The sequence below is a fragment of the Leuciscus leuciscus genome, assembly GCF_965113295.1.
Source record: "Leuciscus leuciscus genome assembly, chromosome: 20".
Taxonomy (NCBI): domain Eukaryota; kingdom Metazoa; phylum Chordata; class Actinopteri; order Cypriniformes; family Leuciscidae; genus Leuciscus; species Leuciscus leuciscus.
The window spans coordinates 4,788,906-4,804,085 of NC_138744.1; the positions used below are offsets into that span (position 1 = coordinate 4,788,906).

At 36.6% G+C, this 15,180-nt stretch overlaps 1 protein-coding gene across 1 annotated transcript; it reads left to right on the top strand.

Annotated features, from left to right (window-relative positions):
* Positions 1-534: 534 nt before the first annotated feature.
* gapdhs (glyceraldehyde-3-phosphate dehydrogenase, spermatogenic) lies at positions 535-14,564 on the top strand. The gene is made up of 11 exons (XM_082148857.1): positions 535-619; positions 8,103-8,162; positions 8,860-8,956; positions 10,879-10,985; positions 11,488-11,578; positions 11,671-11,789; positions 11,928-12,009; positions 13,109-13,260; positions 13,338-13,500; positions 13,608-13,705; positions 14,168-14,564. Exons 2-11 carry the CDS (start codon positions 8,134-8,136, stop codon positions 14,235-14,237), a joined length of 1,008 nt encoding a protein of 335 aa, XP_082004983.1. The 5' UTR covers positions 535-619; positions 8,103-8,133; the 3' UTR covers positions 14,238-14,564.
* The last annotated feature ends 616 nt before the right edge of the window (positions 14,565-15,180 follow it).

Sequence of the window (15,180 nt, forward strand, 5' to 3'; positions counted from 1 at the left end):
TAAAACAACCTTGGTTTACCAAATTGCTGTAGGCCAGTCATATCATAAGATATGAAAATGATTTAACCAAACATAAACGTACATTTAATTTAGCAATGCTTTGAAAGTATGAATCAACAAGTTATTACACAAGTTGTTGTTATTATTATTACTGAGCATAATGTAGCCTATGATCTTTAATACTGCATCTGTATGACGCGTTGTCCTTCCTTTTATTATTCTTTCAGAATTCATCTTTCAGAGGGGAAAACGTCAATTAAAGTAACATCGTGTGATGGTCAGATAATACTGTTCTGCATGGAGCATATGCATTTGTTATCGTTTTATTTCGCATTTTGGAAGTCTATCAGATCTATCCATCTCCGAATTGCGCATGTTTCAGGCATGCTATAAGTATCCGCTCTATGTCCTTGTATAGTATCGTCTTACCCAATTTCCCATTAGCATTTCCATAGCATTCGTGATAAATGGCTCGTATACGCTTCTTTAAAATTATTATACGAACACGACGTGACGTCGGGTTGCCATGGCAACCTTCCCCGGTGGCACGTGTCTGGTATAAAATGGTGCGGCATTACGCGGAAACTGAGCAGAAGCCGCAGCAGCATCACTAAAGGAGGTGAGTTCTTCCTCATAGGTCTACATCATTATTGGGTCGGATTATTTGATTGTGAAATGTCTTACACTTATTAAACTTTTTCAAGATAACGTTTAGCTTTTCAGGATGTTGTTTACTGCGTTTGGGCTTGTACGAAAGCGGTTATATAATCCTTCAGTTTCTGCGTGATGCACGAATATAGGGGGAGGCCTTAGGCGTGGTGCATTCATACATTTCATCCGACATTATGCACATATTCCAGAATTGTATTACAAAATATAAAAAATGTATTTCATTCATAATAAGTTTTAGGATATTTTGTAGCAAATAAATGTTGAAGAACGACGTGCCTTGCGCTCGCGATGATCTCATTGCGTCATATCGTTCCAGAATGTACCATCTGCTAAAGATGCTGCGAAATAGGGGGAGGAAATAATTTAATTCGTGTTTTTCTTCTCGAAACGCGACTGTGTCGTTCGAGCGCATTTTTGAAGTCTTATTTGAGTCAAGAGTTAGTTATATTTATTCAACATATTGATATTGACAAATAATGAATGAAGATGGAAACGCACCTCCCCCTTTTTTAACATACAAGTAACTGTTTGCGCTCTAATGCATATAAAAGCAGATAAACAGAAATGATGTCCGACCCAAAGGACATCACTCGCATCATGAAGGTTACATGAGCCGCCAAGGTCAAATATGATATAACGCCTTGCGATTAATCAACATTTCTTTCTCATAACAGTGGCGTTGTGAATGCTTTATACGAGAATATAAATATGCCAGGGCTTTTACCAGTATTTTAATGTAAATTTGCACAGGACACAGTTGGCACGGTGAGAATCATGGGAGATTGTCTCCCTCATGTACGTGACTGGAGTCGTGTTTCGATGCTGCAGTGGCGAACATGACTCAGATCTGAAAACCTATCATGAGTAAAACTGAACTTCACTATTGGCTTTTATAGTCATTTCCTGCACATGCTCTGATGAATAAAACGCATTAAACCAGCCTACGGTGGTTTGCTAGTTTTAGCTGGTTTAAGATGATTTCCCAGCTGTTAAACCAACCAATAGACCCATCTGACTAGGTTTAGACTGGTTTAAGATAAGTTCATGCATTTTATTCACTATTATGCTGTGATCATTTATCATAAATTATGTTGCTCATAATGCTCGTGCAATTTGAAGACTGTAGGATGAAATATATTATGTGTATGCGAGGAAGTGACATGCAGACGGAGTCTCCATCCCTCCTTATTGACCTTCTGCAGTCTGACTCTGCAGTTGCCATTGGCAACAAGAAGGGCCTTCAGCTGGCAATTTATGTGTCACTTATAGTGGATGTTGCCTTATACCAGGCAAATGTGGGTGTTCATCTGGTGTTCATACTATGATGTGAAAAAGAAGCCTATATAAATTTAACTGGGCATTTGATGGCCCATTTCACTGATTTATTCATCATGACATCTCAAGTGGCATTGATGTTCACTGGTTTGACACTTGTGTCTGCCTCATCAAAATTGTCCAGATGGCGCACAGGTCATACTAATGTACAATGAGCAATGATTTAACAATAAAATCTTGATTTGTGCATTGTCATACAATGAATAGTCTAAAATAGTTTTAGAAAATGTTTAATATTACAGGAATGCGCTACAGTACAGTCATGCAGACTGTGCATTGGTTGTTGTTTTCCTCGAGGGTTTTACAGGCTCTAATTAGCACTTTTGTAGTTTACTGTAAAAATACCATTCCCTTCTCAAACATGTCCTAAAACAGGGCCAAGAAGGGGAACAGTGGGTTGCAGTGTGGGGTAATTTAATTTAATTGCTACTAAAGCCAAATGTGACAATTGGCACACAAATAATAGTCCTAATGTTAGACATTTATGTACTAGACTAGTTAAAGTGCTTATCTGTTCTCTGAAAACATGTTTTCCTCTCCTGCTATTGTCTGGCTGGAATGACACAGCACTTCCTCAGGATGCCTTATAGGCACACCACCAGGAATACAATACTTCTCTACTCAGTATCTTAATATTGGTCATTTTAATAATGAAAACGAGGGTTCAAAACCCTTTTCTTTTGTCATTAGTTGCTTGCTATTTTTTCCGAAGTGACATTTTGAAGTTCCTGTTTCATTATGTGCCACACAGCATTAGAATTTTCAACTTAAATGACTGTATGTGTGTCCCAGAAAAACTGTCCTGGTTACACTCGTCCCCGTGTCCTTGTTCTGTCACTCAGGGTGTTTTTGGTCAGAGGAAATGCGGTCCTCTTGTTTCTAAAAGAGAAGGTGTGGCAGTGTGGTTAGTCAAGAAGACGTGCTTCCTACTGCATCCGGAGATTGAGCAATCCTGTCAAATAGAGCAAAATGAATAAATACATTTAATATTGTAATATAATCACAGTAATGACTATAAACAATTATTCAGTCAAATAACGTAGTTTATTGTAGGCCATTTATGGTAGGCAAGAGCATTATGGGTACTTTAGTTCTACACCATGAATTCAGCAATTAAACACATTTTTAAACAAAAATGTTTTAACTGATTTACAAAAGCTAATACATTTGCTTAAAGTCGTAATAGGGACAGATCTTTTCCTCCATATTGTGACAGTGAAACATGTAGGGCGGGTTTGCAGTCGATTGCAAGAAAGGGGTGGGGTTTAAGTGGACTAAATGATTGGAGAAGTCCGGCATACATTACCAGAAAGTTTGTTTCACCGAAAGTTTGTTTCACCGAAAGATCAAGTTGTGACATTTTGATAAAAAATTACAAGGTTAATTTTTTTGTAAATTTAAACATAAATCATTCCCAATAATGGTGCATTTACACGGGGGTGTCGACGCTTGACGGAGGGTGTGTCTGAAGAGGAGTGCTGACGCAACTGTCATAGTGACAACAGCCAATAACATTACTTTTCCGGTGTTGCATGAACACAATTGGCTAGCGTCTGCACTAAGGTATTTGCATCGGCGTTCTAATTGGCTGATGCCTGTGTTGGCGATTCTGCCGCAAGCAACGCCAGTGATGCGACACAACTGAACCCACAATTTAGTTCGGCAACTCACGACGTCGCCCATTCAAAGTAAATAAGAAACGTTAACGCAGACACCCTTTGTGAATTCACTGTTAGATCAATAACATCCATTTATAAAAGAGATAGGGTGAATTTCCATTTCATGCCAACTTATATCACAAACTTGTAGAACGTCTGTCTAATAGATTTATAAATGTTCTATGTTGAAAATGAATGGGATATTTACGATGATGTGTGATCATAGGTGTGTGCATAGGGTATTTATCCAATCATATTATGGAGCCAGAATTAATAAAAATTTGAAAATTTGCATTTAATGTTTTGCATCATGTTACACATGATATGCACGTGACAGCGTTGGTAAGACTGAGAGACTCTAAACAGAACAGTGGGGGAATTGAATTTAGGGTCAGTTCAGAGGTGGGTGTGTCATTTGATCCAGGTCTAATTGGAGAAAGCAGGCTTTTGGCAGGAAACCAGTTTCCATCATTGGCTCTGTTCCACTGTTCTTTTTGTCATTCAAGTTTTCTAAGAAGACAGACCCCATCTATTGACAAAAATGCATAGTGACACAATTTGCTGTGAATCGAATGAATCACACAACCAATCACCAAAATCAATCACTAAAATCTAAAGAAAAGAAGTCAGAGAAGAGGAAGGGAAACCAAAGATGCCGACATGGACATTGTTTTCCTGCACTGAATGACCTTGTCAACGTCATGTGATCAGTCTCTGGAATTTCATCTGATCATTTGACTGATTCATTTATTGATGATTTCTTTGCTTGACCTCCATGGGTCTAAAAGATTCATTTCTTAACTAAGCAAAGGCCACTTTATCAAATAGTATTTGCAAAAAAATAAAGAATTTCTGCACCAGCCGCACTTGCATACTAAATGCACCATTATAACTTGAGGCTGAATCTGCTAGTCGGGTCTGTCGTTTTTAGTGCAGTGCATCCTGGGAGTCCTTAACCGCATTGAATAGGGGACTTGGATTAGGATTACTCAGGCCGGTCAGGTGCAGTACATGGTTCACACACACACATGGGCAGATTAGGAGATTACAGGGATGTCTTCAGTTTCGCACAGCCAGATGCAAGGACGCTCTGTCTTTATGCATGCTATGATAGACTGACTGAGCTTCCTTCTTTCATCATCACTAACAACAGCACAATTCCTGAATATGTAACATTGCCATTGTATTGTAGCTAGTACTTTTCCTATTTTTTATTGCTGTAGATGGAGTAGAGACCTAGTCTAGATGTGACTATAATACACTGAAAAATTAAATAAATACTAAAATAGTTTGAATAATAATTGTGTATATATATATTTTAAACAGAATTTTATTCAAGCTTTTAAGACTGACATTTACAAGGACATTGGCATCAAAGTAAGTCACCCTATTTCTAGATAGACATCAGCCCTTGTCTCATTCCACAGTGCCCTTGAGTTGTTTGAGATAAATGACCTGATTTCATCCAGTCTGGCGATGTGGGGCGTTGGTTGTGGTGCATTAGCTCACATTTGAGTTTAGGGTCAGTGCTCATCTTGTACAGCCAGCATTACACAAACCAGGAAAAATCAAAAAGCAACTGATTCCTAATTCAAAGGGTGTTTTACACTAACTGAACTGAGTTTGATCCATCTGAGTGAGATGGTTTGGGGCAATTGGCCAGATGTTCACTTTGGGTTGATCGATCAAGGTGTCACTTTGATTGGTTGCTGTATTCTGAGCCTGAGGGGGATTTTTCAGTTTTCATGGAAAATGTCATTGCCGTTGGGAAATTAATTGCTACGTGCTCGATAGTGAATGACTTTCCCATGCAGTTCTTCTCTATAAAAGCTGCTGCTGTAGTGTCCATCTCAAGCTCATAACCTCATAATCTCATGGACATTTGTCCCAGTTTGGATTTTAGCAATGAAACTTTACATGCACTGAACAGCATTTGTATTATTCTTCCGCATTCATACAATTTAGGATGGATTGATTTTATATCCATTGCAAACCGTAACAGAGTTCATGTGAACCATATCCCAGACTGTCTTTTCAAGCAGACCGTGAAGGTCATTTGTGGCCATTTCAATGGTGCCCAGAGACAGAAATCAGAAGGGTAGATGAGGTCAAATCAATGGTGTCTATGGAAAACCTGTTCATTTGTCTCATTAATGACAGTGTGCATGGTTGTGCACTACTTGTCTTGATGAAAGTATAAACATGTGGGCTCAAAACAAACCATACCTCACTAAAACCCAACAGATCAGACATTTTACATCAACTATCCACATCTATGGGCTTTTAGAAAGCTATATTTTGTCGTGAGTACTCGTATACAGTAGACATAAATCTTAAAATGTCAAACAAAGTGTAATGCCAAATGCATTTCTCTGGAGTTATTTTGTAAACAGGCATAAAGTGTTTAAAATAGAGCAATAAAGTAAGTCATTAGGGTGTTACTTTACGTCTAGCTGTAAAAACAGTGACGGCAGAAATCAACTTATTCTAAACATTTCTAAAGTAAAGACGTTACAGATTTAGATTTCCAGTTTGTGTGAAAAGGCACAACTAAATAAACTGAAAGTCACTTATATTTTTATCTGCATGAAATGTGTTAACTTTTTTCTTTTTCATTGTATTTTAAATAAATCTGAGGCACATAATATGCAAATATATCCATTCCCTGTTGCGTTTAACTCCTCCTTATCCCTTTTTGCTTAACAGTCATTATCCATATATGGCACGATGTAAAAAATATTTGGTTCTGGTCCAATTGTCAGGCTCAGATTACATAAGATCCGTCCTCACACACCATGCCATGCTTTTCACTCTAATAATAGAGAAAACTGCAAAGGGTGTCAGGCATGTGACAACTTGCTGCATTTTGAAACCCACAGTGAAGATTGTTTGGCAATGCATGTACATTCCCCCTTTCCACCACACTGCCAATATTTCAGCAGATTTCTGAACTTCCTGTGTGCATATGAGGAAGTTTAAAGGATAACTGTCGCCAAAATGCAACCTAGGGTATTTTTGTTAATCTATCCGAGGCAAACTTTTGTTTAAAAGCATAATTAGAATGGAAACGCCACTTTTAAGTTTGACCGTATTTTCGTTTTCGGTCAAATTGCCTTTTGAATGGGAATGCATGGGGCACTTCTATGATAGCATCAAAAATCACTATTTTTTTAAAACACTAAGAAGGCTCGACACAACATGAAACTGTGCTGGAAGTATCACCAGGGGCTCTACACATGAACTCGAGCATTGACAACATTGTTTGTGTACACAGAGTTTACTAAAAAGAAAGATTTTGAACAACTCACTGTAGATGTGTCCGCCGGCATTTTAACAGTCAAAATTAGTCGATCTCCGAATGTGAATGAACTGACTCTGAATTTTAGTATTGCTTCTTATATGAGGATCCTTTTTCAAATACAAGGTCAATATTGATTTTCACTAACGACAAAACAACAAATTATCCGTGAATTTATATGGAACTAAGCTTTAGGAGCTTTTCCATCTTTACTCTCCTCCCTGTTACGGTGCATTTGGAGATTGACTATTTTTGACTGTCAAAATGCCGGCAGTTCCATTCCATTCTAATTATGCTTTTAAACGAAAGTTTGCCTCGGGTAGATTAACAAAAAGACCCTAGGTTGCATTTTGGAAACGGTTATCCTTTAAGGATAAATTGTAGAGTGCATGACTATGACTTGCCACCCCTTGTTCTGCATAGAAAAAGGAGAATAAAAGACATGTCAAAACACAATGGACCTTCTGCTCCAGCAGGCTAATAAAGTATGCAGGTCCTGTGAGCACGAGGTTTGGAAATTTCCCAGACAGAATGCCAATGGACTCGAAAACAATACAAACTTGAGAACAGTTCAAGCCTCCACCCACCATCCAGAACACCACACTGGCTCAGAGAATGTTCGCGAATCCCACAAGCGTGTTTAGACAGACCACTAAGCTGCTAGTAAGGGTGGGCGGTACACTCCTAAAATGAACATACAATATGCAAACAGTTTGTCACTGGGACAGTACCCTAAAAAGGTAATATTTGTACCTTTTTTACCCCTACTACTTTTAAGGCACTAATATGCATATTTTAGTCATAAGGGACAAAGTTTTACAATATATGATAAAAATCTTATAGTAAGGAAATAAAATAAAAATTCCAAGTAAATCAATATCAGAGTAATGATATAAATCATGAAATAGTTCAATTAGTTCAAGTTATTATTTTATTAAAATACTATTCACAAATTAAATGTACTCCATCTTATTATTTGATTATTTTCTCTTTATCTGTGGAAGTTGATGGGCACAAATCACAAGATGAGACTATTCAAAACGAATGACAATTCAGTACCAAAACAGCCTGATAGATAAGTGCAAAGTTGATGCTGTTGTTCTAAAAGCCTCCTTTGTTTTTGTCTTCTCTTATTTCAGGTTCAAAACCACAATCCACACTCTTGCAATAATGTCTGAGCTTTGCGTTGGAATCAATGGGTAAGTTCACTGATCTGATCTGTCGTGACATTTGATGGCTTTAACATATGACATTCAACATGACAAAATTGTAAGCAATAAATAAAAAAAATTGATTGCATTGTAATAAATATACTTGGAATTTTCTTAATTCAAGAAAGTATTCATAAAAGTCATACTATTGGAAATTTTTCAATTGTATGAAAAAACTACTTTCACAACTTTTTTACGAACCTCATTGGCACTTCACTTGGGACACTGCTTTAAAGCCGGACACAGCGAGGAAGCTCACTAGGTTTTGGAACAGAGCTAATAATTTCATAAATAGAGATTGTAAAAATGCAGATAGACAGAGAGAGAGAGATAGAGCAAATGGCCTGATTCAGAATGATTACAAGGACAGGATTACCCTGGATGAGCTTAACGTCTCCATCCACTCAAGTACACACACACACACACACACATATCTGCTGTATAATCATGCTGGCAACTGACAAAAATGAATTATTCCTCTTACCTTTCATATGTTTATATATTTAAATAAAGCCATGTAGATATTCCCTTGTTTCTTCTAATGAATTGCACAGTCCTTCAGTGGAATGTTCCATCATGTTTCCTGCGGACAGACAGATGCAGAAGAATCTGTGAAAATAACAGATACAAGACAGATTGTGTGATTATGAAACATCTGAAATAACTCTGCTCTCTGTTTGTGTAGATTTGGCCGCATTGGCCGTCTGGTCCTCAGGGCCTGTCTGCAGAAGGGAATTAAAGTCACCGCCATCAACGACCCCTTCATTGACCTGCAGTACATGGTGAGATTCGCTGAAGCACAAATGATCAGCATTGTGTAAAGCATCAGCCAAGTTAAACAAACATATAAACCTGCATGTGGTGATTTTAGATGCTTTCAAACATGCAGCTTTTGCTGTGAATTTAATGGGATTTTTCAGCATCTACCATGAAATTGAACTTTTTTTTAAAGAATATTCCTGGTCTTATTAAGCACAATTTATTGGTGCACAACATTACTTCAAAGAAAAAATATGTAATGTATAAAATAGGGCTGTCAGTTAAACGCGTTATTAACGGCGTTAACGCAAACCCATTTTAACTGCGTCAATTTTTTTTTCGCGCGATTAACGCCTAACAAACTTTGTAGTTTTTTTTCACATGCTTTTGCAACAACTAGTAACGTTCGTAAAACTACAACACCACCAGATCTAGCTTGACCGAAAACAAAACAACAGGCACGCCGCACACACTTGTTTGGGCTTGCGAGCCGGCCTGACGAGAAGCCGCGTCTAGGACAACTTGTATCGCACATCGGACGCGCACTTTCTCAGTTTATGGCCAGCAATAAAAACGCTGAATGGGTGTAGGCCTACACTCATAGAGAATAATGTGTTCGAATTTTAAATACGACGCGCTGCGCTTCGCTTCTCGTCCAGTGTGCGCCTTTAACATTACGTTTTGAGTGGATGAATGATGAGCGCGAAACGTCGAAATGGATGCCAATAAGATTCTGAATGGAAAGTTTAATTTAAAAAAAGTGGCCAAATGGTTCAATTGACAAGACCAAAGTGATTGTGTGTTTTGTCGTTGTGAACGGAGCTATCATCGCAGCACGTCCAGTCTGAAATACCACTTGTTGGCCAAGCACACACAGCTGATGCGAATGCTCCGCCCCTCGTCAATATCAGGACCTCGTCAGTATTTCTTTCACCCTTTTATTGATAGACAGTGTTACATTGTGTGAGAGATTATTTGCTCCAAGTGAGAATGTTAGTGTCAAATTGAACACTACAGTATATGCCAATGTTGTTTTCAATAAAAAAAACATTTGCACAAAGCAAGCCGATCCACTTTTCCATGTTGATAAGAGCATTAAAATGAGAAAAAAATAATGGGACAAAAAGAAATCAAGAGACATTTAGAATAGATAAAAATGTGCGATTAATCGTGAGTTAACTATGACATTAATGCGATTAATCGCGATTAAATATTTTAATCGTTTGACAGCACTAGTATAAAAATATCATAATTGATCATATAATTTCTACCTCTGAAATGACTTTCGGAAGATGTCACAAACCCCTCTTATTTTTCTACCCATTTTCATGATCCAGTCAATTCCCAGTATACAAAATTGATTCCCAAAATGCATTTTTTCCTGTTGTATATCCGGTTAAACATGGAAATACTTCAGATTACAATGTACACCGTTCAAATGTTTGGGGTCAGTAAGATTATCTTTAAAGAATTTGATAATTTATTATTCAGCAAGGATGCGTTAAATTGATCAAAAGTGACAGTAGAGACATTTATAATGTTGCAAAAAGATTTCTATTTAAAATAAATGCTGTTCTTTTCAACTTTCTGTTCATCAAAGAATCCTGAAAAAAAAAAAGAAATCATGGTTTCCATAAATATTAAGCAGCAACTGTTTTCAACATTGATAATAATAAGAAGAAATGTTTCTTGAACAGCAAATCATCACATAAGAATGATTTCTGAAGGATCATGTGACACTGAAGACTGGAGTAATGATGCTGAAAACACTAGAGTGTATTAGCAAAAATATGTAAATATTAAACATTTTCTTAAGTGAATATACATTTTAGGTTATGCTTAGCTCAAAAATACATTTGAATGAAATGAAACATAATATATTATACGACTATAATATCTTCAACGACTTCAAAAGTCAAGAAAATTTATAAATCTTTCCCTACAGGTCTACATGTTCAAGTATGACTCCACTCACGGCCGTTACAAGGGAGAAGTGCACCATGAGGATGGAAAACTGATCGTTGATGGTCACTCCATCTCTGTGTTCCAGTGGTAAGTTTTATTAGTCTTATATACTGTATCATAGTCGCCCTTCAGGAATGTAAGGATATAACTACAACCTTGACACAGCAAATATGTTGTAGTTCAGAGTAAATACTGTCATATTAGGAAACTTAGGCAATGTTCATCACACTGCACACAGTATATACTGCATACTGAATACTATTAAAAAATATTATTAACAGTATGGAGTAATGCACCAATAAAAGTTTCAAACATTGCATAGTCTCTAGTTATCATCTCAGAAATAAACATGGTTATTTTGCATTTTTAATCCACTTTTAAACAAAATTTGTAGTTGATAATATGGTATTCATCACACTGGAAGTAGTGCATTGTGGGATATAGTACTGTTTCGGCAACTCGTGCTTATTTTATGCATTCAAAAAAAAAAAAAAATCATACTGCAGAAATAGTACAAGGATAATGATAGTATGCTATTTCAAGCATATCCTGTAGTGTTGTGCTAATTCTCTGTCTTATTTGCACTTAGCATGAAGCCTGCTGAGATCCCATGGGGTGATGCTGGTGCCCTGTATGTAGTTGAGTCTACCGGAGTCTTCCTCAGCATTGAGAAGGCCTCAGTAAGTCTGCCTTTCTGCAAGATCTGGAATGATAATATATAGCATCAAATGTTAGTATAATACTGATATTTTCTGAAATTCGTTCCCCATAGCTTCACATCCAGGGCGGCGCCAAACGCGTGGTTGTGTCCGCCCCATCACCTGATGCTCCCATGTTTGTGATGGGAGTCAACCAAGACAAGTATGACCCCTCCAGTATGACCATTGTCAGGTGAGCAAACCAAGTACTATGCATGTAAATGAGTTATTTAATGCATGCATGTTTAAGTTAATGACCTCATTTCTGTTTTGGTGCAACATTAGCAAATAACAAAAGTAACAAGTGTTTTTCTTGTTGAAAACATCACAGCAATGCATCCTGCACCACTAACTGCTTGGCTCCCCTGGCTAAAGTTATTAATGACAACTTTGGTATTGAGGAGGCCCTCATGGTAAGTTGATGCCTGGCGTTACGTGAGTCCTTCTTTGAGTTGACATGAAACAGAAGTTGTGATAGTCTTTTCTTCCCTTTTCTGACTTCTATAATTGAGTGAAACGGCATTTTGAATTTGAATTTGAATTTGATTTTGTCTGGAATGGATGAATCATTGGATGGTTTTGGTTTGCTATTGGTTGATCTCATGTGAGTGACAGGTTGTCCCTGAGAAGAGATGTTGTTGGGGAGGGGAATTTATTCTGATTAAATATTATGAGGGGATATGAATATAATAAAATAAATGTGCATGGACAAAACATTTATAATAAATACTGCAATATTCCATTAAAAAACAAGAACTGTCCCTTTTGAGTTCATGGTGATTTAAAAATATATATAAAAATGGGCTGCATGAAAAATTGTCAAACTCATTTTGCATCTATTATGACATTGATTTCTATTATGACACTTTGCTGCTGCTTAGAAATAAAGGCTAAAAAGCATGACATCAGTGCTTATGGGCAACATAATGTGCAAAATTCACATTTAGACTTAAAGCCCTGCCTATTCACTTTAAATGTACTTAAAACTTAGCCATTTGTGGTTTAATAATCGCACTAGGATTTTATTTTGCTTAATTCTTCAGCGTTAGTGTATTTAGTCATTACTTCCATTCAGAAGTTTGGGATCAGTGTTTTTGTTTTTGCATTAAATTGATCAAAAGTGACAGTAAAAGCACTTATAATGTTACAAAATATTTCGATTTTCAGCACAACTGTTTCAACATTGATAATAATAGGAAATGTTTCTTGACCAGCAAATCATCATATCAGAATAATTTCTGAAGGACATGATGCTGGAGTAATGATGCTGAAAATTTAGCTTTGCCGTCACAGGAATAATTTACATTTTAAAATATATTAGAATAGAAAACATTTTTTTTAAATTGTAATAATATTTTACAATATTAGTGTTTTTACTGTGTTTTTGATCAAATAAATGCAGCCTTGTTGAGCATAAGAGACTTCTTTCAAAGAAAAATCTCACTGACCCCAAACTTTTAAACAGTAGTGTATGCGTCTTTCTCATTGTTTCTTTTCTTTACCTCTTCTCAGACCACAGTTCATGCCTACACCGCCACACAGAAGACTGTGGATGGGCCCTCCGCCAAGGCCTGGCGCGATGGACGTGGTGCCCACCAGAACATCATCCCTGCTTCTACTGGCGCTGCCAAGGCTGTGGGCAAAGTCATTCCTGAGCTTAACGGGTCAGTAGTACAAGACAGATCAATTGATTGAGTTTGATATCGATTGGAGAAGTTTACCTTCTCTCTTTATTTTGTAGCAAACTGACCGGTATGGCGTTCCGTGTGCCAGTCGCCGATGTGTCCGTTGTTGACCTGACCTGCCGCCTCACAAGGCCCGCCAGCTACGCTGCCATCAAGGAGTCTGTCAAGAAGGCCGCTCATGGACCAATGAAGGGAATTCTGGGATACACAGAGGATTCAGTAAGTTAACAGAAAAAATATTTTAGAATACCACAACTCGTATGCATATTTTCACATATAATGGACAGAAATGGGTGTTTTGTTCATTAATTTTTGTTTTCTTTTAGGTTGTTTCTGCTGACTTCATTGGTGACACTCACTCTTCAATCTTTGATGCTGGTGCCGGCATCTCCCTCAATGACAACTTTGTCAAACTTATCTCCTGGTAAGCTAAAAAAAAAAAAAAATAGCTTAAAATAGATGTAGCTAGGGTTGGGCATAAGCTATATATTGAATAATACTTTTACAGTGTTTTTATTGATACATTAAAGTAAAAAAGAATAACTTTTTATTCATTCATTTTATTCAATCTGTGAAAAACATGCCTTGACCTTGACTATTTTACTGTATAAAATGTTTTGCATTAAACATTTTCTATGTATTTCGCTACAATGACTGCTAGGTCTAAATTATCATTATTATTATTATTATTATTATTTGAAGTTGTTTCAGAGAAAACACAGTATAAAAATACTGAGGGAAATTTATTGTCAAATGGCAGAACCATAATGACATTTTTTTTAAGATTGCTATTCAAAGCTATTTCGATGAAGTTATAACTTAGGTATAGCTATGTTATATTCCAGTCAGCAGTGCTCTAATATTCTTTTGTCTTTCTTTCTCACAGGTATGACAATGAATATGGCTACAGCCACCGTGTTGCTGACCTGTTAGTGTACATGCACTCCAAAGAGTAACTCACCAAGTTTTACGACAGCAGAAAGGCCCTACCATTCCTTCTTCTCAACACACTCAATTCATAGCTGAAGCCATAGTTGACACGCCTTAGCATTCCTGTTCCCACCTACGAGACGCTTTAGTCTCTGTAGACGTCTGTGTGTGCGTGTTAGTTTCTTTTGACAGTATTTGTGTCAGTGTCGCTCCACAGGCATTGCTGTAGTTGTTGCCATTTTGGGTGTAATCACGTTGTGTTGGTGTAAAGAGAATAACTGATAAAAATGTTACATGAGGCTACTGTAATGCAGTTTAAAAAGAAACTAATTAAACTGTTTGAAAAAAACAAATGTGTTCCTGTCATTTTGTCTCTTATACGGTGTACTTATTTTCCATCATGGTAATAGTTTACTGTAACATAATTAATGCATGAATTTCTAAGGTCTCTAATTTATCAACGTATTGAAAACCTGTTGCACACAATCTTCTACATCTGATTGATGGTTCATACTTTTAGCAAGTAAAAGTCCTTTTTGTATAATTCTAAAAACGTCACCCTCCAGGATGTGGTACGTGTTATTTTGCTGTGAAATCTTACTATTAATTTATTAACTTTTATATTGTTAGTAATATGTCAAGATGAAAACTTACTGGACTGAAGCAAATTAGCGGTACTTTATCCATTTGTATGTTTATATATATATATATATATATATATATATATATATATATATATATATATATTAAAATCAAGTCAAATTTGATACAGCATACTTTTGATTAACGTTTATTTGTTCATCTCTCAATCATCATTGTATTTTATTGCATTATATGCTTTGCCTTCCACAATAAAAACTACAGAGCTTTTATCATAAAACATTTAAATATAAACTTAGACATTATTAGGGAGATTTGTAATGTAAATCATTGATATATAGTATACTGTAACAGACTACTTACTTAAAA